At 34.4% G+C, this 23,036-nt stretch overlaps 1 protein-coding gene across 2 annotated transcripts in view; it reads right to left on the bottom strand.

The window, feature by feature from the left end:
* The window catches only part of LOC145287850 (coiled-coil domain-containing protein 39-like), a 2,493,216-nt gene that overhangs the window by 2,022,238 nt on the left and 447,942 nt on the right, over positions 1 to 23,036 (bottom strand). For both annotated transcript variants that reach the window (XM_080135726.1, XM_080135725.1), the window contains exon 8: positions 15,999 to 16,102. In XM_080135726.1, the coding sequence (XP_079991852.1) occupies positions 15,999 to 16,102 (104 nt within the window). The remainder of the gene's footprint in view (positions 1 to 15,998; positions 16,103 to 23,036) is intronic.

Raw genomic sequence — 23,036 nt, 5'->3', positions numbered from 1 at the left:
AGTCTGCCTTATGCCAGTACACAGCAAAGTGTAAGGAACCGGGCTGTGGCCACACTTATGATTACAGCAGTGAGATTATTAGGGATCATCTCATTCATGGTATTGCTGATCCAGAGATTCTTTCTGATCTGTTGGATGATCCCAAAACAGACCGAACCCTGGAGGAAACTGTTGCCTATATAGCCCAGAAGGAACAGGGTAAATCCACCAGGGCAGCCGTTGAGCCATGGCAATGACAAACTCCACCAGTCACAACCATCTCGCAGCAACAAGCAGAGCAAGTGCTGGACCTGTGGAGAATTACAGCACAGTAAGTCGAACGACTGGAATTCCAGAGCCAAGTCCTGCAGTGCTTGATCTATAACATGTAGCAAGTGCTCTGTAAAAGGCCATTTTGCGACCAACTGCAGTAAGTGCTTGAACTGCGGGTTATGGGGCCACTGAGACAGATCTTCCAGGTGGTGCTCTCAGAAGCCCCGCTGTAAGGTTAAGCCCAAGTACAGTAATAACACCTTGCACATGAGGGATGATGAAGCTGGCACTCTATTTGACCAACTTTGTACCGTCCAGACTCATCAACCCTTAACTAGCAGCTGCAAGCCAATCGAACATCATGTATACGAAGGCAAATGGGTCGCTAGACCTTCCAAGCCCCATCCAATGATGACGGTGAGGCTCACCCCATAACCAGATGATCACAAGAAGCTTGGCTGCTCACTCAAATCCTCCAACCCCACATCAATCGACATACCTATGGTGGCAGATTCTAGTTGTCAGAGTTCCATCATACCCATCAGATCAGCACTTGCGATGGGCATTGCCAAGACTGACAGATTCCCCATCAAATTGTCCATGCGAGGAGCTATCGAGGAGGATCTAGGGGTTGAAGGAGGTATCTTCGTGGAGGTATCCACAGCTGATGTATCTGGCACACCAAAAACAACAAAGCAGTTGTTATATGTGTCTAGAAAAATCGGCAAAGCTTTCCTTTGTTGTGAAGCACTGGTGGCATTAGGGGCCATACCTGTCAGTTTCTCAACTGTGCCAGTAAGTTGGCCTCAAGACTCTCTGACTACAGTGGAAGATGAAAATAGGCAGTGTTCATGCCCAAAACCTATACCAACAAAGCTTCTAACAGGTATTGCGCTTACTGATGAAAACGTGCTCATTCTGAAGCAATGGCTGCTTGACTTCTATTCATCAATAACGTTTAATACATGCAAGCACCAGCCACTTCCCATGATGATGAAGTGTGAACTGCTGAGCTCCATATCGACCCCAATGCAAAACCAGTCGCCATTCACAAGCCTGCATTGGTCCCCCTACACTGGCAAGATAAGGTCTATAAAGACCTTGAGAGAGACATCACTATCGGCACCCTAGAGAAGGTCAGCCCCAACACGCCAACCACCTACACCTGACAGCTCCCCTAAAAGAACAGTGGATCTGCAGCCACAGAATTAACGGTCCGTGAGGCAGACACATCACGTGGAGAGTCCCTTCCATCTGGCAAATCGTGTCCCCCAGCACACGCGGAAGACTGTCACGGACACTTGGAATGGTCACCATTCTGTTCCCATCCAAGAGGAAGATCACCACATTACAACCTTCATAACCCCATGGGGTCGTTATCGTTACAAGGTGGCACCACAGAACTTCTTTGCTAGTGGCGATGCCTACAACCAGCGATTTGATGCTCTTTTCGCCAACTTCAAAAACAAGGTTAAGTGCGTGGATGACTCAGTTGAGGCATCATTCTTTCAGGCATGCGAGTGGTTGGACCTCTGTGCCAGAAATGGGATTACCCTTAACCACAAGAAGTTCCAGTTCGCCGAAGAGACTGTTGTCTTTGCAGGCCTCCAGATCATGCCCACTAATGTCACCCCATCTAACACGTTCTTGGAATCTATTCGGAATTTCCCTACCCTGAACGACATCACTAGTGCAAGGGCTTGGTTTGGATTGGTCAATCAAGGAGCATATGCATTCTCCATGGCCAAGCGCATGCAGCCATTCTGGCATCTCCTGAAACCATCCACCAAATTTCAGTGGACAGAGGAATTGAACGAGATATTTGCAGAGTCTAAGCTCAAGATCATAGAGGAAATAAAGGAAGGAGTGAGGTTATTCCAACCATCCTGCCCAATTTATCTGTTAACCGATTGATTGGTCACTGGCGTCGGGAACTTCATGATGCAGAAGTACTGTAACTGTGCCACCAGGACGCCTGTGTGCTGCGAGGAGGGCTGGAAGCTCTGCCTGGTGGGTAGCTGCTTCACCCATGCGTCAGAATCCAGGTATTGAAGGAGAAGCCCTCGCTGTTGCCTACGCCTTGCACCAAACACGGTATTACATCCTCAGATGTCGTGACTTGACTGTGGCTACCGACACAAGCCGCTGGTCAGGATACTCAATGACCACTCCTTGACGGAGATAGACAATCGCCGTTTATTGAATCTAAAGAAAAATACCCTCTCCTACAACTTTGAAGTCATCCACATCTCTGGAAAGAAGAACCTGGAACCTGACGCTGCCTCCCAGTACCTACCAGCTGCTGCCAGCCGTGCAGATGATGCTTCTAGCCTTCCTGAGACATGGTGCAGACCTACAGGAATTACACCGACTGATTCATGACGGATTTCCTTCAGACTGCCGACAGCTTAGGACCGCACTCCGGCTGTACCACCACATCTCCAGCAGCCTTTGCACTATTGATGGCGTGATCCTTGCCGGCAACTGCATCATTGTGTTGGCAACATTACACCAAGAAATATTGGAGGCCCTGCATGCAGCCCACCAGGGAGTCAGCTTCATGTGAGCCTGTGCGGCTGACTCGGTTTACTGGCCGAATATCAGCATCGACATCCAACGTATCAGGGATAATTGAACCCACTGCCATCGGATTGAAAAGTCTAATGCTATGCAGCCACCTTTTAACGCTGCGCCTCCAGAGTACCCATTCCACAAGATCGCCAGCGACTACTTCACACACAACAACCATGATTATGTTGTGGTGGTTGACCGGTACTCCAACTGGCCGATAGTATTTCAAGCAGAGAACGGCGCAGATGGCCTCATCAAGTGCCTCAGAGAACCCTTTGTGACTTTTGTGGTGCCTGAGGAGCTGACATCCGACAGGGGACCCCAGTTTACTGCTGGGAAGACTCAGGATCTCCTTTGATCATGGGGAGTCCACCATCGCCTCACCTCTGTTGCCAACCCTCACGCCAACTGCAGAGCAGAAATTGCAGTCAAAACTGCCAAACGAATGCTGATGGATAACACCTCAGCAGGTGGGTCCATCAATGTGGACAAGTTTCAGCGGGCGATGCTAATATACAGCAACTCCATCGACCCAGAGACGAAGGCATCCCTTGCTCTTATAGTTTTTGGACGACCCATTAGAGATCCCATCCTGATCCCAATGGGTCGGTACTGCCCCCACCCCACATGGTCTGAAATGCTTATAAACGGGGAGAAGGCACTAGCAAAACGTCATTCCCTTGAGCATGAAAAGTGGAGCGAGCATACAAGATCTTTGCCCCCTCTAAGCGTGGGGGATCATATGTATATTCAAAATCTAACTGGAAATCACCCTAAACGCTGGGAACGAACAGGCACCATTGTGGAGGTGAGACAATTTCACCAATATGTGGTCAAGATAGATGGTTCTGGGAGACTCACGCTCAGAAACCAACAACACCTTCAGAAATTCAAGCCTTTCAGGACCACAACTAGCGAAAACGTGATGGAGTCCTTCTTACCAGTCACCAGACTGCCGAAAGACACCACTGTCAGCACCCTACCAGGGGTGCCAGAGGACTCTCCTGTCACTCTGCCAGAAGCCATGCTGGTAATCTAACAGATAGTCCCATACGTAAGTCCAGCGATAAAGATTTTTATGACATACCATCAAGCCCTTCTGAGATCCTTCCAGCTACTCCTGATGCTTCTGACCCAGCTAGAGATTCTGGCCCTCCCGAGAACTCCGTATCGGTCGCACATGCAACCGCTCCCAAGAACGCTAGATCTGAAAACGACACCACCCCCAAGAACATGCATGCAATTGCCAAGAAGGCCCCCAGGGCCTTGAGCCGACTGATGCCACACAATGCTCCTGGTGCTTAGAAACTGCACCAGTAAGTAGGTTGCAGCCCCGGTGCAATCAAAACTAGTGATTTCATCACCAGTCAACATTGTACAGTGTATAAAGCTTCAGAGAACTTTTGTACAGAATTTTTTTGTTGTGCCCACAAAAAAACTCTCCGTGGGTGGGGGAGATAGCTAATGTAAATGTCTCCTCTCATCACCTAGGACATAAGCTCACCAACCCTCTTTTCTAGTGTTTCAGAGTGTAGAGTGAACAGCATTCTTTTTCACGTCACTCACCCGAAATTCCTCGCGAACTTGTGGGGGAGAGGAATGCATATCGAGCAGGTTTAAATTACAGCTGTTTGTGAGTATTTGTGCAAATACTTTTTGAAATGGAACCTTTTAGTTTTTGCGCAAGTGAGAATAGTCTGAACAGCGCACATTGTGACATAAATAGAAGAAATTGTCAGCAGCTGTATAAAGTTCAATATCAGAATTTTGATTGTCCATGCTCATGTTGTGAAAAAGAATGCTCAGCATTCTTTAGTAGAACTGAACTTGTATGGAACTAAGGCCACAATCAGACTTCATCAAGATCGTCAGTGCCGTGTGTAATCAACTCTCGTCAGTCGCTTCGCCCATACCTCATCGACTAAGGAAAGGTGTGCTACTCATCTAGTAGTGATAGCTTTTTCTGTCTTAAATGTAATTTGTTGGTCTTTTCATAAAGAATGTATAGCAGATGTGCGAAAAGCATTCATGCATAATCTTCATTTTTGATTTAGTACGAGTTGTAATCTTTCAAAGTATGATTTGAACTGTACTGTAAATTATACCACCATTATTTGATTTTCATCGGATTAATGGAGTAGCTTCATTTTATAGTCAGCTCCCAATTCATTCTTCTATGGGTTTAAAAGATTTAAGCTCTTAATGAATTTTAAATATTCTATGTGGACCTTGAAATTCAGTTTGTGATTAAGAATAATAATTAAATACCTGGTTCATTCAATTGTTGGTTTATTTATTTATTTTGAGATATGGATAAGGATGTAGTGTTTCTGTATTGTGTGTTACAGAAATGTATATGTACGGTTTTGTTTTGTTTTTTTAAATCTGAATTAATTTACGTTTGCCCATTTTTTTTTATTTTACATTTATGTTTTATTTTAACTAAGCTTCATAATCGTGGCTACATTTAACTGCTCCGTCTTTGCACAAGCAAAACCCTGGACTGAAGTCACAGTTTACTTCGATCTCATGTCCTTGTTGCCACAGCCATTATAAATTACAAGATAAAGCCAAGAAACTCCCAAACAAGTTAAAACCTCCAATTAAGCCAGAGAGGCTCTAGTTCTTCTCAGGACTAATTGTACAACGTACATAACAATGTGCCTTTGTTCATACAAAGTCTTGTATATCATGAAAACCAAGTTTCCTCAAACGGCAACAATCTTTAGATGTTTTTCCAGAGAAGGCTCTGTCGTGTCATTTCACATTTTTGAAAAGTGATTCAGACTCAATTCAGCCCTATTGAGTTGCTGTCTACTGTTACATACTGTAGAGTGGCTGCAAGGAATTTTAGGCAAGGTAGCTAAAAGACTTTATTTATAAATGTGTCCTGTAGAGCCAATGTGTGTCAAGCGTCTCGGATACATTTCAGACAGATAATGTGTGTGCGAAACCTGTGGCAGAGACAGTGATGAGAATTGGTCTACTTAGTGGTAACAATCTATTGCACATGATACAAACAGGGAAACACGTATGTATAAACGGATAACAGTGTTATCATGTATCATATCTACAGGAACATTTATAAAAATAAATTTGGGCTGATGAATCATTTATATGTTCACAACCAAACATCGTAATCTTGTAACTATGGCCTTCTTTAATAATGTGGCAATCAATCAATCAGCATATATATATATATATATATATATATATATATATATATGAATGGATGAAAAATTTAGCAGCATTTTTACCCCAACAATGCCCCGAGAAGGTGGGGGGGGATTAAAGTTATCCCGGAAAATCTGTTCTGGCAAAAATTTACTTTCACCATGACTAAGGTTTGTGCAATTTTTAAAAAAAAATTCCAAGCCATGGATATTGAGAAAAGTGCAAACAAATGAATGAACAGATGTACGGAAGTGAATTACAAAGTCCAATCCCTCCTTTGTTGGGGAAGCAAAGATTAAAAATTGAGTAAGATTTATAATTTGTATATTTATTTTGTTAATTTAATCTTAGTTTTCCCTTATTTAACTTTTGAGGTCGTCATCAACTGATCCACTCTTCGTCTTCAGCTGCTCAAAACCAAATAGTAGACCGCTGAAGACATGAAAAGGATCAGTTAATGATGACCTGATTCCAGTGGACAGTACAAGCAAAATGACAACAGACATGAAAAGTTGAAAGTCATTCATAAAACATTTAACCTTAGGATGAAACAAGACGAAAAATTAAAATAACAATAATAAATAGCAAATAATACATTTGTATTTAGTTACTTTTAGGTGAGAAATGCAGTTAAACATGATCTTGCTTGAAACGTTTCTTGGAAGTAACGTTCAACAAACAGGAAAAAGAAGTGTGTTTAATTCTAAGAAGTTACTGATATTTAGACTTTAATATGATTTTTTAATTCGCTTAAACTTCTTTTATCTTTTATTTGAATATCTGATTAATAGTAAATAAAAAACAAGCTATTGTTGGATAGTTTTGATAAGAGATTAGATGTTTACAAAGGTTCTTAATTCTTTCATTAAACATTTTTTAAATAAAAAACTGAATGCATGTATGAAAACCGCCTATTAAACAAATAGCTTTTTAGAACACTTTCAGAACGCCAGAACAGAATTGGCATGCTATATGTATATCCTATTTTCTAGTTATTAAATAAAACATCTTAATAAAAAATAACGTTTGTTTTTGTTTTTTTTTTTCTTTTTTAGACAATTTCAATTCTTGGTACCCTTGCAGAATTTGACCTGGATCGTCGAGATTTTCCGTCAGTCATTGCTTAGGCTCGATCAGCAATCACCAGATTAAGCCGAGCAAAGTAACAGACGCAAATGAATTTCAAAACAAACAAATCGAAAAAAAAAAAAAAAAAAATGGAAATACAATAAATAAAAAATAACAAAAACCTACCGTGAATTTACTGAATATATATATATACTTTTTTTAAATTTTTTCAAGAAAAGTTACATTTTGTATTATTTATTAATTTTTTTTTTTTTTCAATTTTTTTTGCTTATTCAATAAAAGTTGGCTTATTTTCAAGAAAAAAATGACATTTCTTTTTTAAACCATAAATTGTTAGGTGAAAAAATAGTTTGTTTTTTTTCTTTTGAAGAAGACTTGTATTTGTGGTCAAGAAAATTTGCAGTAAACGTTTTTTTTTGTCAATAGAAGTTGTTATTTTTATAATATGAAATGAATTATTTTTATGAAAACCGTAACTTGTTAGGAGAAAGTCCAGAATTTTTTTTTTTTTTTATATATAGAAAACTCACATTTTTTTTTTTTTTTATCAAATGTTTTTTTTTACAGTTGTTTATTGATCATGGAAAAACTTTCTAAAAATTCATTGCCTGATCGAATGCTCAGCCATCGAAACGAAATAAAATAAACAAAAAAAATACCCCTCTTCATCACCCAAAACAATTAAAGAATTACATTTTTTTTTATACCAATAAAAAACAAAAAAAATGTCGATTCAGTGTTTCAACAATGCTCGGCTTAATCCGGTGATTGCTGGCCGAGCCTTAGTCATGATTGATGAAAAATCCTGAGGATCCGGTAAATACTGCAAGAGTACTCAATTCTTTATCAATGAATATATGGTTTATATTTCTGCTCATCATTTTAAAGAGTGAAAAATTTATGATTGGTTTAGTTACAATATTGCTACTTCATGAATGTCAAGTATTGTATTATGAAACTAAAAGAGTGAATTGCTACTCAAGTTAGATGAGGTAATTATAAAGGTCCACTTGTAAATTGATTGTTAAACTTCATTAATTTGATCATGTCATCTGTTAGATTAAAAAAGTATACAATAAAAGGATCATGTGGAATTTGTGAAAATTAATTAAAAAAATTAAACGTTTGAAAAAATAGAGCAGTTAACGTTGCTGTTAACATAGAATACCTTTCTCTGACTGATTGTTACATATTACTTAGCAGTAACAGTCTTTTAAAGATTAGTAAGTATTCTTCACGAATTGCATATAGTTAATAGCTATGATCGAAATGAATAAAACAAATTAGTGAGAAAACATGTAATGCAATGACCGGATAGATAGGTATTTAAACTAACCTCATACCTCACACAAACGTGTGAGTAGTCCAGCCAGAAGTAACTATAGAGTTCTATAATTATGATAAATAAAAAACATTCACAAGTTAAAATGGTCATCATTTTAGCTTACCTGAGAAAAGTATCTAGACCGAGAACATTGTTATTCATTGTTCAGGATAAAAAAGTAGGCAGAAAATAATCCCCATCAAGGAGTATATACCATGAAGATGAAATATGCTTCTCAGAGTTGTTAAAGAATAATATGGATTTTTCCATATTTATAAGACATTGATAGTTAATAGAAATCTCTAACAGTCAAAATATACATGCCTCCATCACAGAAAAAAAATTATATACCTGAAAAAGAAGACTCTTGGTTCTAACTCAAAATATGTAAAGATGGAAGTCTACAAAAGTAAGAAAAACAATGTGCCGGAAAGTAAAATTCTAGAAAGACATAGATGAAGTTTGACATTTTTAGTGCTTTGATATATGAATTGTTCTTATTGTAAAAATTAGATCTTTTGTTAAAATTTCATGGAATTTAAAACTTATTGAATGCATCTTTTAGATAATGATGACGCAATGAGATAGACCAAAGATTACATCTTACAAGAATCAACGAAGCATTTTGAAATATTTACCTATTCTGAGACGGGTATTTCAGCTAGTAGTAGTATGCAATCTCTTGGTGCATAGATGATGTACCAATTATAACGAGGTAGATTTGTTTATGGTGAGAAAAAAATTAATGTGTCTCTAATTTCAATCAGAATTGCATTTGTTAATTTATAGATATGGAATTTTAGAAAATAAGTATATTTATTTCGAAATCCGAAATATTTCCAGCAACATTTATCTCCATAAAGTTTGATGAAGTTATATCAAAATTAATTACTCTTTGGAAAAGTTTGTATACATTTCATATCAAATTATTTTGGAAATACGTTTTCTAAATATCAAAATCAACTTTGTACAACAGTAAGTCATGTGGGATAATTTCACTTGGAGAAGAAGGATAATTAATAGAACATGTTTGATTAGAAACTGCTGAAGATTTGACTGGCTATTTATCTAATAGAAGAAGGAGAAGCCATGTTGGAATCATGCCACCTGTAATTTCAGTCAATCAGAAGTAATTCTTAAAAGATCTTAAATTGTCAGAGAAATTTGAAAATAAAAGCGATACATAATTCAGTTTGAATATTTATTTAAAATAATTCAAACATAAAACTGGTGAAAAACTGTTAGAAAAGATTGAGTCTAAATTATCAAGGTTATTAAATGAATTTGTGTGGAAGGAAATCTTTTTAACACTTGTTCATAAAAATATTGACTTATGGCTGGAAGTAACATTTCCAAACACCTAATGACTTGAGATAATTTTCGCTACAGAATCATTAATTATCAAGTTGACAAGAAAGTTTTTGCAGTTTTTAACTTTTAAATTCAGATGAACATAAAACAAAAATTTATTGATCGAAATAAGCACCATCAGAATCAACACACTTTTGCAAGTGCAAAAGAAGTGTATTTATGACAGTAACGTAAAAATCTTCCGTTCTGGTAGTGAGGAAGTCGTTCAAAACGTTTTTGATATCGCTTAAGTTTTTGAAGCATTTCTCATGCAGAAAGTGTCGAGATGCTTGAAAAAGTGGTAATCGGTAAGTGAGAGGTCTGGAAAGTATGGCAGATGAGGTTGAGTTTCATAGCGCAATTCGTTTAACTTCTGCAGGATCGGTTTAGCAACGTGTAGTCGGGCATCGTCATGGAGCAGAATTGAGCTTTTTCTGTTGACTAATGCTGAGTGTTATTGTTGAAATTTCTGATGCATTTCATCCATTTGTTGAAAGTATGTCTCTGCTATAATGGTTTCACCTGCATTTAAAAAAATTATAATAGATGAAACCAGTTGCAGACCACCAAACAGTTAACATGACCTTCTTTTGGTGCAGCTATGGCTTCAGAAAGTCTCATGGAGCTTCGATGGTATTCAATCACTGAACCTAGTGTCATCAATTGTCATAATGAACCCACTTTTCATCACAAGTCATAACCCGGTTGAGAAACGGGTCGTTCTTGTTGTGTTGTGTAAAAGAGAGGATGACATTTCATAACAGCATTTATTTTGGTTGTCATTCAATTCGTGAGGCACCCATTTTTTTTTGTGTGTTTCCAATCTCTCTCAAGTAGTTGAAAATCGCCGTATATGTTACATCCAATTCAAAAGCAAGTTCTCAAACAGTTGTGCATGGATTAGCTTCGACTAAGGCTCTTAATTGATTGTTGTCAACATCCGATGGTCGGCCACTATGCTCATCATCTTCAAGACTCTCATCGCCGTTACAAAATTTCTTAAACCACCATTGTACTTTGAGTTCAGTAGTGCTTCCTGACCCAAACGCTTTGTGGATATTTCGAACTGTTTCAGCTGCTTTTCAACCTAGCTTTAATTGAAATAAAAAAAATTGTGAAAATTTGCTTTTTTTTCATCTTCTACTCAACGTTCTAAAAAGAAGACATAATTGTTTTAAAACGATTGTAATTTAAACAATTAAATAAAACGAAAAACGCTCTTAAAAATGATATATAAAGTAAAGGTATTATAACAAAAACTTATTTGAAAATACATCATTTGAAATCAAAATTAAGAATTCTGCAAGAACTTTCTTCTCAACCTAATAACAAAACAAAAAAAAACAGACATCCTTATTGGAATTCTTCTTGAAGAAAAAAATAAATTACGTTTGCATATTTACTTAAAAATAGCTAAATAGTGAAAAGGTTCTAAAGAAATATAGCAAAATTAACATGTACTATCTAAAATTTACAAAAAAATATGTTACTGGGATTATTTTTTTTATTTTTTTTTTTTTTTTTTATTACATTTTCACCCCAAACAAGGCAAATTGCCACTTTGGTGTAGGGGGCTACTATCAGGGGCAACAACTACTGGGGTACTATGTAGGGATTTGGGCAGCAAGGTGTCGGTTCTATTATGAATGTTGCTTTCCATTTTGTGTGTTTTGTGATGAGCATCACACTGATAAGTATGTTTTACACCTTTTCATTGTGTACGATTTTATATTAGACTATATAGATAGGTTTTCATTTGAAAAATACATGAATACCGCTGAAATATTTACCTAATATTCTCCATTAAATTCTCTCCAGTAATTTCCATAAATTTGTAATGTAGTCGTCACATCAAAGAAATAGAAGACAGGAAAAAAAAAACTCGACTCATTTTCTTTTTTAACCAAAGCCTTTATATCTGATATTTCAAACAACGCATATTTTCTAAATATTTTAAACGATTCATTTCTCTTTCTCCAGTCGCATATGACTTTTCGTCTCTTCTGTGATGTCACCCACATACTTTAATGAACACTCATCTCAAACACCTTTCTTTCTCTGAACATATCTAGAATACTCATCTCAGAATAGGTGTTTCTCTGAACACCGCTTCTCTGTCCAAGTGTGTCCTTTTGTCTCCGTTGTGACGTCACATCATGCAGCCATCTTGATCATTTTCATGTTAGCTGCTGCGACCAGCATCGTGGCTCTGTTAAAAATTTCTGATTGTTTATCTTTTTAAATATCTAGAAGTAACAATTATCGATACGCAACTCATTTTTTAATTTTGTAACAAAAAAAAATCCATTAAGTAAATAAATAATAAATTCATTATGACAAGTTTTAAAAACTTATGCTTTAGTTTTTCATACACTATACCTTTTTCTCTAATAATAATAAAATTTATCATATATATATATATATATATATATATGGTACTGAACCAAAACCTGACCCAAGATGGCATCAACATCTTCGCTTCAGGCAGTTTACAGTAAGCTGCTGAAAAAGCTGCCGGAAAAAGTTAATGCAATTTGCCAATCATCACAATCAGTATCAGCAAACGATATCTTCGTTAATGGGGAAAAATATCTGACGCTATTCTTGAAAAAAAAAAATTGTTTTCGATCATAGTACTTTTCATGAAAAAAAAACAAAAAAACTTATTTTATTGAAACTTTTCTTGCACAAAAAATAGATTTTCGTTCATAGTTGTTTCATGTTTTAGTATTAAAAAAATCTTATCTCTAAACAGTTGTTGAAATTTTATTTGATACACTTTTCTTGAAAAAATAAACATATTTCTTTTATATAGTTTCAGAGTTTCCCAACTGTACTAACATGCTGAAATTCAAGTGTAATGTGAACAGACATCTTGCTGCTCAACTCCTTACAACTCAACTTATGGCCCCGATAGTAGCCCCCTACATTAACGCGGCACTGTGCCTTGTTTGGGGTGAAAATGGAATAAAAAAATGTAAAAAATAAATTTAAAAAAAAATAAAGAGTCTTGAATTCATTGTCTGGTAGTTTTTGTATCTGCTTATTCTGGCTGCTTACCATCAATTGCCAGAAGAGGCCGATGCGGTCTCGTTGTGGATCAGAACTATGTATAAATGAGATTTTTGTTATATAAACAGCTCTATTTATCATTGAGTACTATTATATAAACACAGTAAACATTATTCGGATATTAACATGTGTATTTAAACCTTATCTAGATTATTAATATACGTCCTAAACATTACGTTTACAATCCTTATTGCAATTTTAATCAAAAAAAAAATTTAATTGCATTTAAGGAAAATATATAACATTTGATGCTCAAACTTACAAAATCTTAAGAAAAAATTGGTATTTAAGGAATTTTATTATTATGAACCAAATTTTATACAAATCAGAAATAATTTAAAATTTAAGTGGAAAATAATGCCCATATCATGCCTATTAACAAGCCTTGAATATATTCCAATAAAAACTGGCATTTTAAGAATATTTATTAAGTCATGTCCAATAAATATAGTTAAAATTGTATCAAAGTCAAAGGTGTCTGAATTTTAACGAACATTCTGTAAAACTACATTAAACTAAATATAGCTCACATTACATACCCATAACTTAAGCAGCTCTGTTACAAAATTCATAATGATTGGTTAAGTATTTACAGAATTAAATTAACAAAAACATGGGTGGATAATAAGAAAATGCTGATAAACACTTTCTTTAGATATATTTCAAAACAGTTCTCTTCTTGTAAGTTAAAAAAAAAATACTCGAGCTGAGATCAAAACCAAAACCTAGACAGTGAGTCAAGTACGATAACCATTAGACCAGCTTGAGACGTTCTTTACAAAGTGTTTTAAAATCTTCTTCATAACATGAAGAAGCTGTGATGTTTCACGACCGTGCATGCGCATTCAAGAAACAGTTGACAAACAGATAAAAATCCGATGACTTCTATGTACCAATTTTACAATTTTAACCACTTAGCAACCTTTTTCACACACATGAAAACTGATTAAAATGGCTTCCATATGTCTTAATATCCCACATACCAAATTTCAAGTCTATACATAAAAAATTCGTTGAGTATATAGGTTAACAAGTGTTCTCACATACATACACACATTTTCATTTATATATACAGAGAGAGAGAGAGAGAGATTTGTGTATATCCTCTATAAAAAAAAAACTGAAGAGAAAGTTATGCTTCACAAATGGTCACATTCGTTATTCATCTAGGTATATTACTAAAATGATCGTATAAAACCGTACAGTTATGTCATTAATTCAATTTTTCACATATAAATTATCATTTCTGATGAGCTAAAGGCACAAAAACATCCATCAGTGATATTTGGTAGCAAAGATTCATTTCAATCGGCAGCATAAGTGTGTGTGTGTGTATATATATATATATATATATATATACACATATAAACACACACATATATATGTATATATACACATACATATATATATACACATATATATATGTATATATACACATATATATATATGCACATACACATATATATACGCACATGTATATATATATATATATACACACACATATATATGCACATACACATATATATACGCACATGTATATATATATATACACACACACATGCATATATATATACACACACACATGCATATATATATATATACACACATGTATATATATATATATACACACACACACATGTATATATATACACACATGTATATATATATACACACATGTATATATATATATATATATATATATATATATATATACATGTGTGTATATATATATATATACACACACACATGTATACACACACACACAATTTCCAAAAAGAAACGTTATATAGCTCAACCCAATCGCCACAATTACAATTAAGTACTACAAAGTCCCATTTGGAAATTTATAGATTTGCATGAAAGTGCCAAACTGCATTGTGGGATTCTACCCTTTTTTTTTTAGTGCCTCATCACAATTGATGATTGACAATCGTGTTCTTCTAATCAATCTAGTACTTATGTTTTTTTTTATAACTACCACAATTGTTGTTTCAGAATTTTCATTTTCCTAGATTTGTAGCTTTACCAAGGCTTGGAAATAATCTACCCTACTATTTTATATATAGCAAGAGAAAATAGAGATGTATTCATAGCTTTACCAAAAATTAGGAATACATCTTTTACCAAAAATTAGTGGGAGTTTTGTAATAGGCGTAGTGGAATTAATTTCTGTTTGAAAAAGAGAGTCGCAGCATAATCAAAAGTATTACATGGCTGAACTGTATTTATGTAGCATTGCTAATCTTCAAAAACACGCTATTCTCTGGCTATAACATATTTGATTATTAGTTATGCTCTATTTTTTATACATGTTTTTGTTTTCATTTTGGCTTGTCGCATGATTGCCATAAAATTGAACTATTATAATAACCATGTCTGCTGCTTTAATGTTTGAAACAAGCATGTGCTTGTGCTCTCTTTTACAGTTAATGATGAAGAAGATGGATATAAGAATTCAACAAAGACATGACACAGTAGAACATCTCTATGTATAACTAAAAGCCAGTGAACCCATATGCTAAATATGCAGTGAGATTTCCAAAAATCTAGGCTTTGGGGCCATCTGCAAACTTTATTTTTTGGTATATAAACCGTTATACACCCGAGTCCAGCAAACACACATGACTGATCTTCTTGTTATCACTGCCACTGTGAAACTCAGACCGCTTTTCAGCTGTTGAACAAAAAAATATGTGGACACATGTTTTTGAATTTATAATGGTTTTAGTTAAAAGAACAGAAAACTTTGTACATATGTGTGTGTGTCTGAGAGAGAGAGAGAGAGAGAGAGAGAGAGATAAAAAAGAGAAAGAAAAGCTACACTGTGTGACCACCCCTAATCTGTTGGAGTTTCTCAGGATCGGCAATGTTTTTCATTTGTCAGTGAGGAAAGAAACTAAGGCATCTTCAGCTGGAAGTTATGTGATTTCCTCAACTTCCATTTTTAAGTCTCCTCTCTTTTCACATGCCCAAAATCAGAATTGTAATATTGTAGATATGGCTTTCTTCTGTAAATAAATGACAATCACTAATACCAGCAACATTTTATATTGATAGTTTTTTGTTTGTTTTTTTTTTGTTTTTTGTTTTTTTGTTTTTTAACTCCTGGACAGTAAATAATAATGGAAAAGTCAATTATAATGAAAAAGAGAAAAAGTATTCTTACTTTTTGGTTTCAACCATGAGCGTTTTCTTTTGTGTTGCTACTTGTGACCTGGTAGCTTCAAGATCAGCTGCTGTTCGATCAACAACTCGTTTCAATGCATCCAGCTGAAAGAAATATTAAATTATTGTTATAATCATTAGCAATATTAATTTTTTTTTCTTATTTTGTTTTTATTAAATAATTAAAATTATTGAATTTTTTATTCAATCCAAACAAGGCATGTTGCTACCAAAATAACGAGCTACTGTGATAATAGCCGGATTTATAGGGCAACTTATGTAGGAGGTTGAGAAGCAAGATATTTGTTCACAATTACATTTGAATTTCTGTGTTATAATCGGAGAAACAGGGAAAAAGAAAAGAATTACAAAAGCGAACAGTTTGAGAAAATAAACTATTACACGGTAAGAGTTGCCAGCATCTTGAAACCTTTAAAGTGAAAGAGTGGAATTTTATTGCTAGTCAGGTGATTTGAAGGTATTTTAGTTGATGAGGCACAAGAACACTAAATTTATTGGAGCACATTTCATAGAAATACTTATTAAGAAAAAAAAAACCCACTAAGATGCCACACTGCAATGATGTGACAGAAACTGGTACTTTGTACATTGTGCGAGGCATATTAAGTTAGAGACTTATTTTTTTACATCCTGTCAAGACATTTATAGACGCTAAATCCTATTCAATTGTCACAACTGAATTTTATTTTTATTTAAAAACTTTTAAAAATTCATCTACTCTTATACTTTAACAACGATCATAAAAAATGTCTAAATATTATAACAATCGCAAAATACGGTATTGGTTTTGTAGAGTTCAAAAGGCAAATAGATCCATTGTGATTATTTATGCAATAATATTGTTGGAAAAGTTATGAATCTGAAGTGATGCCTAAAATAACATGTTTTTAATCGTATGAAATGATCATGTATCATGTTTTGGGATTACATTCTTTTAACTGCAGTCTCTTGCTCACAGAAAAGATATTGCTAGACATTCTCTATCTCATTATTTTCCATCAAATATGCTCAACTGAGCTCCAATCCCTTGTTCCTATTAATCATATATTCACAGCAAGAACTCGTCTTTTCCTACAACTGGAACGATCTTTTATTTCTACCCCATGTGTTTATTTTTAGACAGAATTTCTATGAAAAGGGTATTTTACTAAAACTTTCTTATTTATGGAACACATTAACATTAAACTGCTTCTCTGCAGACGACAACATGGCCATCTTAAAATCTAATGCCAACAACAAATACTTGTCATAAACCGTCCTAATATGTAATCAAACTTTGTTCATTCTATTAATTATGTTCAATCCTCTCCTAAGATGTTCATCTTTCAACTGACAATCACTCCATCAGCCTGTATCTGCAAGTGGATTTTAGTCTTGATAAGTAGTGAACTCACTAATAGAAGAAATACTAGTTCACAGAGTGAATATCATAGCTAATCAATAAATTTTTCTTCAGAATTCATTTTAATAGATATATTACCTATAATGGTGACTCGTTAGAAAAATAAGCAAAAAGGGTTGCTATTTTTGTAAAATAGACAAACTGAACAAAACCAAATAGTATGTGTAAACATTAAGCACGGCTTCATAAATCGCAATACTTGTTTTGGGTAATGATTAGTTCAATATTCAAAATAACAAACTTGTTCATTGAAGTTTAATTATTTAACATCTATATTATATAGACAGGAAAATGAAGCTTTCAATAGGTGTACTCTAAAACATCAAAAAATAGATATTTTTAGATGATCAATTTAAAAGAAAATAATCAAAAATGATATCATTATAGTTTCAAACAAGTTTTAAAGCAATCATTTATTTCAGTAAAAATGCGTACATGTTCCATTATAGAGTATATTACATGAATTAATCATCCGGGAGTCATACCAATAACAGAGTATGAGTCCTGGTTCATGATATATTTTCTTAATATATTGACATAAAGAAGAGAGAAGACATTAGAAATTTACCGGGATCATTCATTCTACTCGTAGTTGTCCGGTATCAAAAATTCTAAGATTACAGTATTATTTTCGTTAACCGACATATATTACCTGTCTTTGGACTATTGTCTTCATTAACACTATCTTTTTAATATTTTGTAATAAAGGGGAAAGAAATTAGAAATTTGAAAGCTGCTTCTAGTTAGCATTTCCTAGGATTAGTAATCTGTATCAACATCACTTCTGTGATAGTTTGATTTTAACTTTACTTTTGTCAGTAATATGAAGGTCTTCTTAATAAAATTACAGTTGTATTAGGTTGGTGCAAAAATAATGTTGTTTTTTGGCATTCAACTTCAAAAGATCATAACTCCCTTCATAATAAACTTTATTAATCGAAATAAGAACCATTAAAATCCACACATTTTTGCCAACGAGAAACAATTTTTTAAATCCCATTATCATAGAAATCTGGAGTTCTCGAAGGGATGAAGTCATTGAAGGCCGATTCGAGATCATCTCGGTTTTTGAAGCATTTTTGCATAAGTTGTTGAGATGCTTGAAAAAGTGATAATCAGTGGGCGAGACGTTCAGTGAATATGGCAGATGAGGCAGAATCTCATAGCCTAATCCGTTCAGCTTCTACAGGGTAAGTTGAGTAACATGCAGGGCGAGTGTTGTCAGAGAGAAGAATTGGTCCCTTCATATTGACCAATCTTGGGCACATACATTGGCGCTTGTGGTGCATTTCATCAATTTGTCAGCAGTACATCACTGCCGTAATCATTTCGCCCAGATTCAAGAAGTTGTGATGGATGAGACCGGCTGCAGACCACCAAACCTTCTGTGCCGAACATCGTCAGTTGTCGTAGAAGATCCATTTTTCATCACACATCACGCCGAGAAATGGGTCGTTTTTGTTGCACAGAAGGAGCATAGAAGACACCTCAAAACGATGATTTTTTTTCAATTTATGCGGCGCCCATTTATTCAACTTTTTGACTTCTCAATTTGTTTTAAATGACAAACGACTGTTCAGTGGTCGACCTCGAGTTCAATAGCAACTTCTCGTGTGCTTTTGCAAGGATCGGCTTCAATTAAGGTTTTCAAATTATCATTATCAACCGCAGTTGGACAGCCACAACAGTCTTCATCTTCAAGGCTCTTGTCACCATTGTGAAATTTCTTGAACCACCGTTGTGCCACACATTCATTCCTGGGCCAAACGCATCATTGATATCATGAGCTGTCTCAGCAGATTTTTGGCCTAGTTTGAACTAGAAAATCGTGCAGATTTGAATTTTGTCCATGTTATCGAAAAGCCTGCAAATAAATGAATGAAGAGATTGAGAACAATAACGAATAACATGATTCGATAGAACAAAAAACGCGCTTCAAAATGATATATAACATGACTATATATATATATATATATATATATATATATATATATATATATATATCAATGAATTAATTCAGAAATCATGTAAAAGTAACATATGTGAGAAAACGATATTGTTTTTGCACCAAACTAATACATTTGATAAGTGGAGGGAGGGATAATAGTAATTTTTTGATATTGGCGTCATTCAGGGGCAATATAATTGTCATTATTTACATTAGTTCTCTTCATACTTATATTTTAACAGTAAGTTTGTCAGTTCTGTGAAGGACTCATAACTACTATTATGTTATTATTATTTGGTAGTAAAGGGGGGGGTAACAGAAACTTCTGTTTTATTCGATGTTATTATAGTGAACAACAAAATTGTCATTATCAACTTCATTTATGTTCATATGATTTTAACGGTACTTTTGATAGTGACGAGCACTTTACTAATATCGCCTTATTATATTTAATACTTGAGGTTGGACGGAAAGAAGTAACAGAAACTTTTGTTCTACCCGGAATTATCAGGAAGTAATAACATTTTTTTATTAACATTACTATATTATATTTGATGAGTGTGTGTAACATAATCTTTTGTCTTACTTGGAGTTGTTAAGGATCAATAAATGTAAACTATGTTCAAACTAAGATTTTATCTTTTGGACTATTTTTATTACCAACGTAATTTCTCTCTTCATAGTATTGCAAAATGGATGGAGGGAACGCAATTACCGGGGATCGAGAATGCCGTTGTATTTTGTTCTATGCAGCATTATTAGGCAGCAATAAACATGGGATTAGAATATTATATGTAAAAGGGATAGCTCTTATAAATGATTTACAATTTTCAGCACATTAAAACAAGCAAGACGAATGGATTGAGCAGAGGACAAAGAAATGATTAAGGAGAAAGAGAGAAAAATAGGGGCAACGAAAAGTGAGAACAATAAAGAGACAGTGGGAGAGATAGATATTTTAATATAAATATGTTATACATTATTTAAATTCTATTTAGTTTTATATGTCCCCAGGCAACGCCAAATAACCGTGCTAGTTACTATTTAAAATACATTTCCACTAATTGAAACTTTAAACCCAGCAACACTAAAATATCTAGTTCTTTCTAATTTTTTACATTTTAATTTACACAGATTTCATATTTATTATTATAGAACAAATTCTCTATTGAATATTATATTGTACCTAATATAGAGCAGTAATTTCAAAAGTTAAAAAAATTACTTGGGCGCCATCAGTTAGAATCAAAACCAAAAATTTTATTGCTCCAGCTACGTCTCCTACCAATGTAGGATGATACCAAGAGATATCAGTTGGCAAGAAAGTTTTTGCAGTTTTTAACTTTTAAATTCAGGTGAACATATCTCGGCTCTAACAAAAATTTATTGATCGAAATAAACACCATCAGAATCAACAGATTTTTGTCAATGCAAAAAAAGTGTATTTATGCCAGTAACATAAAAATCTTGCGTTCTGGTGGCGATGAAGTCGCTAAAATCGTCTTTTATATTGCTTAGGTTTTTGAAGCATTTCTCATGCAGAAAGTTGTCAAGGTATTTGAAAAAAATTGTAGTCGGTAAGTGAGAGGTCTGGAGAGTATGGCAGATGAGACAGAATTTTGTAGCCCAATTCGTTCAACTTCTGTAGGGTCGGTTTAGCAATGTACATTTGGGCATTGTGGCGGAGGAGAATTAGGCTTTTTCTGTTGTTGTTTCTGTTGTTGTTGAAGTTTTCATCCATTTGTTGACAGTACTTATCCACCGTAATGGTTTTGCCTTCATTCAAAAAACTATAATGGATGAGACGGGTTGCAGACTATCAAATAGTCAGCACTACCTTCTTTTAGTGCAACTCTGGCTTCGGGAAGTCTCATGGAGCATCGTCAGCATCTAACTACTGAGCTGAGCGTTGCTAATTGTTGTAAAGAACTCACTTCTCATCACAAGTCACAACCTGGTTGTGAAACTGGTCATTCTTGCTGTGAAAAAGAAGGGAAGATGACATTTAATAATGGCGTTTATTTTGGTTTGTGTTCAAGTCATTTATCAAGTTTTTTGCCTTTCCAATCTTTCTCAAGTATTTGAATATTATTGTATATGTTATATCTAATTCAAAAGCAAGTTCTTGAACATTTGTGCATGGACTGGCTTCAACTAAGGCTCAATTGATTGTTGTCAACATTCGGTGGCTGACCACTATGCTCATCATTTTCAAGACTCCCGTTGCTGTCAGGAAATTACTTAAACAACCATTGTACTGTGTGTTCAGTAGTAGTTACTTAGCCAAACACTTTGTTGATATCGCAAGCTGTTCCAGCAGCTTTTCGGTCTAGTTTGAACTGAAATAAGAAAATTGTGTGAATTTGCTTTTGTTCCATCTTGTATTCAATGTTCTGAAAAGACATATTTGTTTTAAAACGATTGTAATTTGAACAGTTAAGATAGAGCGAAAACGCTCTTTAAAATGATATATAAAGTAAAGGTATAATAACAAAAACTTATTTGAAAATACATCATTTGAAATCAAAATGTAAAATTCTGCAAGACCCTTCTTGTCCACCTAATAAGTAAGAAAGATTTAATATTAAATGACATCAAGAAATGAACTGAATTTGGTCATGCACATAAAGTGAAAATATGTCAAGTTGAAATGAACAGTTTGCATTCCAACTTGCTGACATATGTGCGCTTTACTCATCTATCCAAACAAAGATTTTACTCGTTATAAAGTATCCTTAAATATTTACACGTAGACAGACACACAAATATACACACACATTATTTATATAGATAACACTGGGTAACAACCAAAAAAACGTCAGGGGTTTCTCAGCTGATTTAGACTAATTTTGTTGTTCTGAGTCCGAATATCACAATGATTTTGCTCTATCAGGTCAACTTTTTGAGATACAGATATAGGCCTACCTGGCGAGCTATACATATGCTAATATCAGGGGTTTTGAGTTCAATCATATTATTCTTGAATAATATATCGAATTACAAGGCACAGACACGAATAATATTATAAATAATTAATATATGTGTTTATCATAAATTTATGTGTATAAATATGTATAGAATTTATTTAATATTTAATATATTTTTGTGTGAATTTAGGCTAACGAAGGTTATACTTTAGCAAATTTGTGTCATTCTTCCCAAATACTGAATGAATTTGGATACGTTGACTTTTATTTCTTGAGGAAAACGGAAAAAATCGTCAGGGGTTTCTCAGCTGAGGATCCGCAGAAATTTTTTTTTTTACGAAAAATCGATTTTTTAAAAATTCTGTAGCAAAAAAAACCTGACCTGATTGAGCAAAACCAAGGTCATTTTCGGACTCAGGGCATCAAAAGTAGTATAATTCAGCTGGAAAACCCAGGACGATTTTCAAAACATTTTTTGTAACCCAGTGTAATAATATGAACAAGTTATAATTTCATAAGAAAACATCAACATTTATGAGAAAATACCATACTTATATATTAACTTTTATTTCTCTTAACTTCATTTTTCACCAAACAATGAAATATTTTGGATATCCTCAACAATCAATATCTGCACTTTAAAAAAACACTAAGGAATCTTTTTTCATATCAATTTTCCATGATCTCATTTACTCTTGAGGAAATGTAATTATGTTGCTGAGGATGTAAAATGTAAAAAAA

This window comes from Euprymna scolopes, chromosome 11 (assembly GCF_053919585.1).
Source record: "Euprymna scolopes isolate OS-2025 chromosome 11, ASM5391958v1, whole genome shotgun sequence".
NCBI classification, from domain to species: domain Eukaryota; kingdom Metazoa; phylum Mollusca; class Cephalopoda; order Sepiida; family Sepiolidae; genus Euprymna; species Euprymna scolopes.
This window is presented reverse-complemented; position numbering and strand designations above follow the sequence as displayed.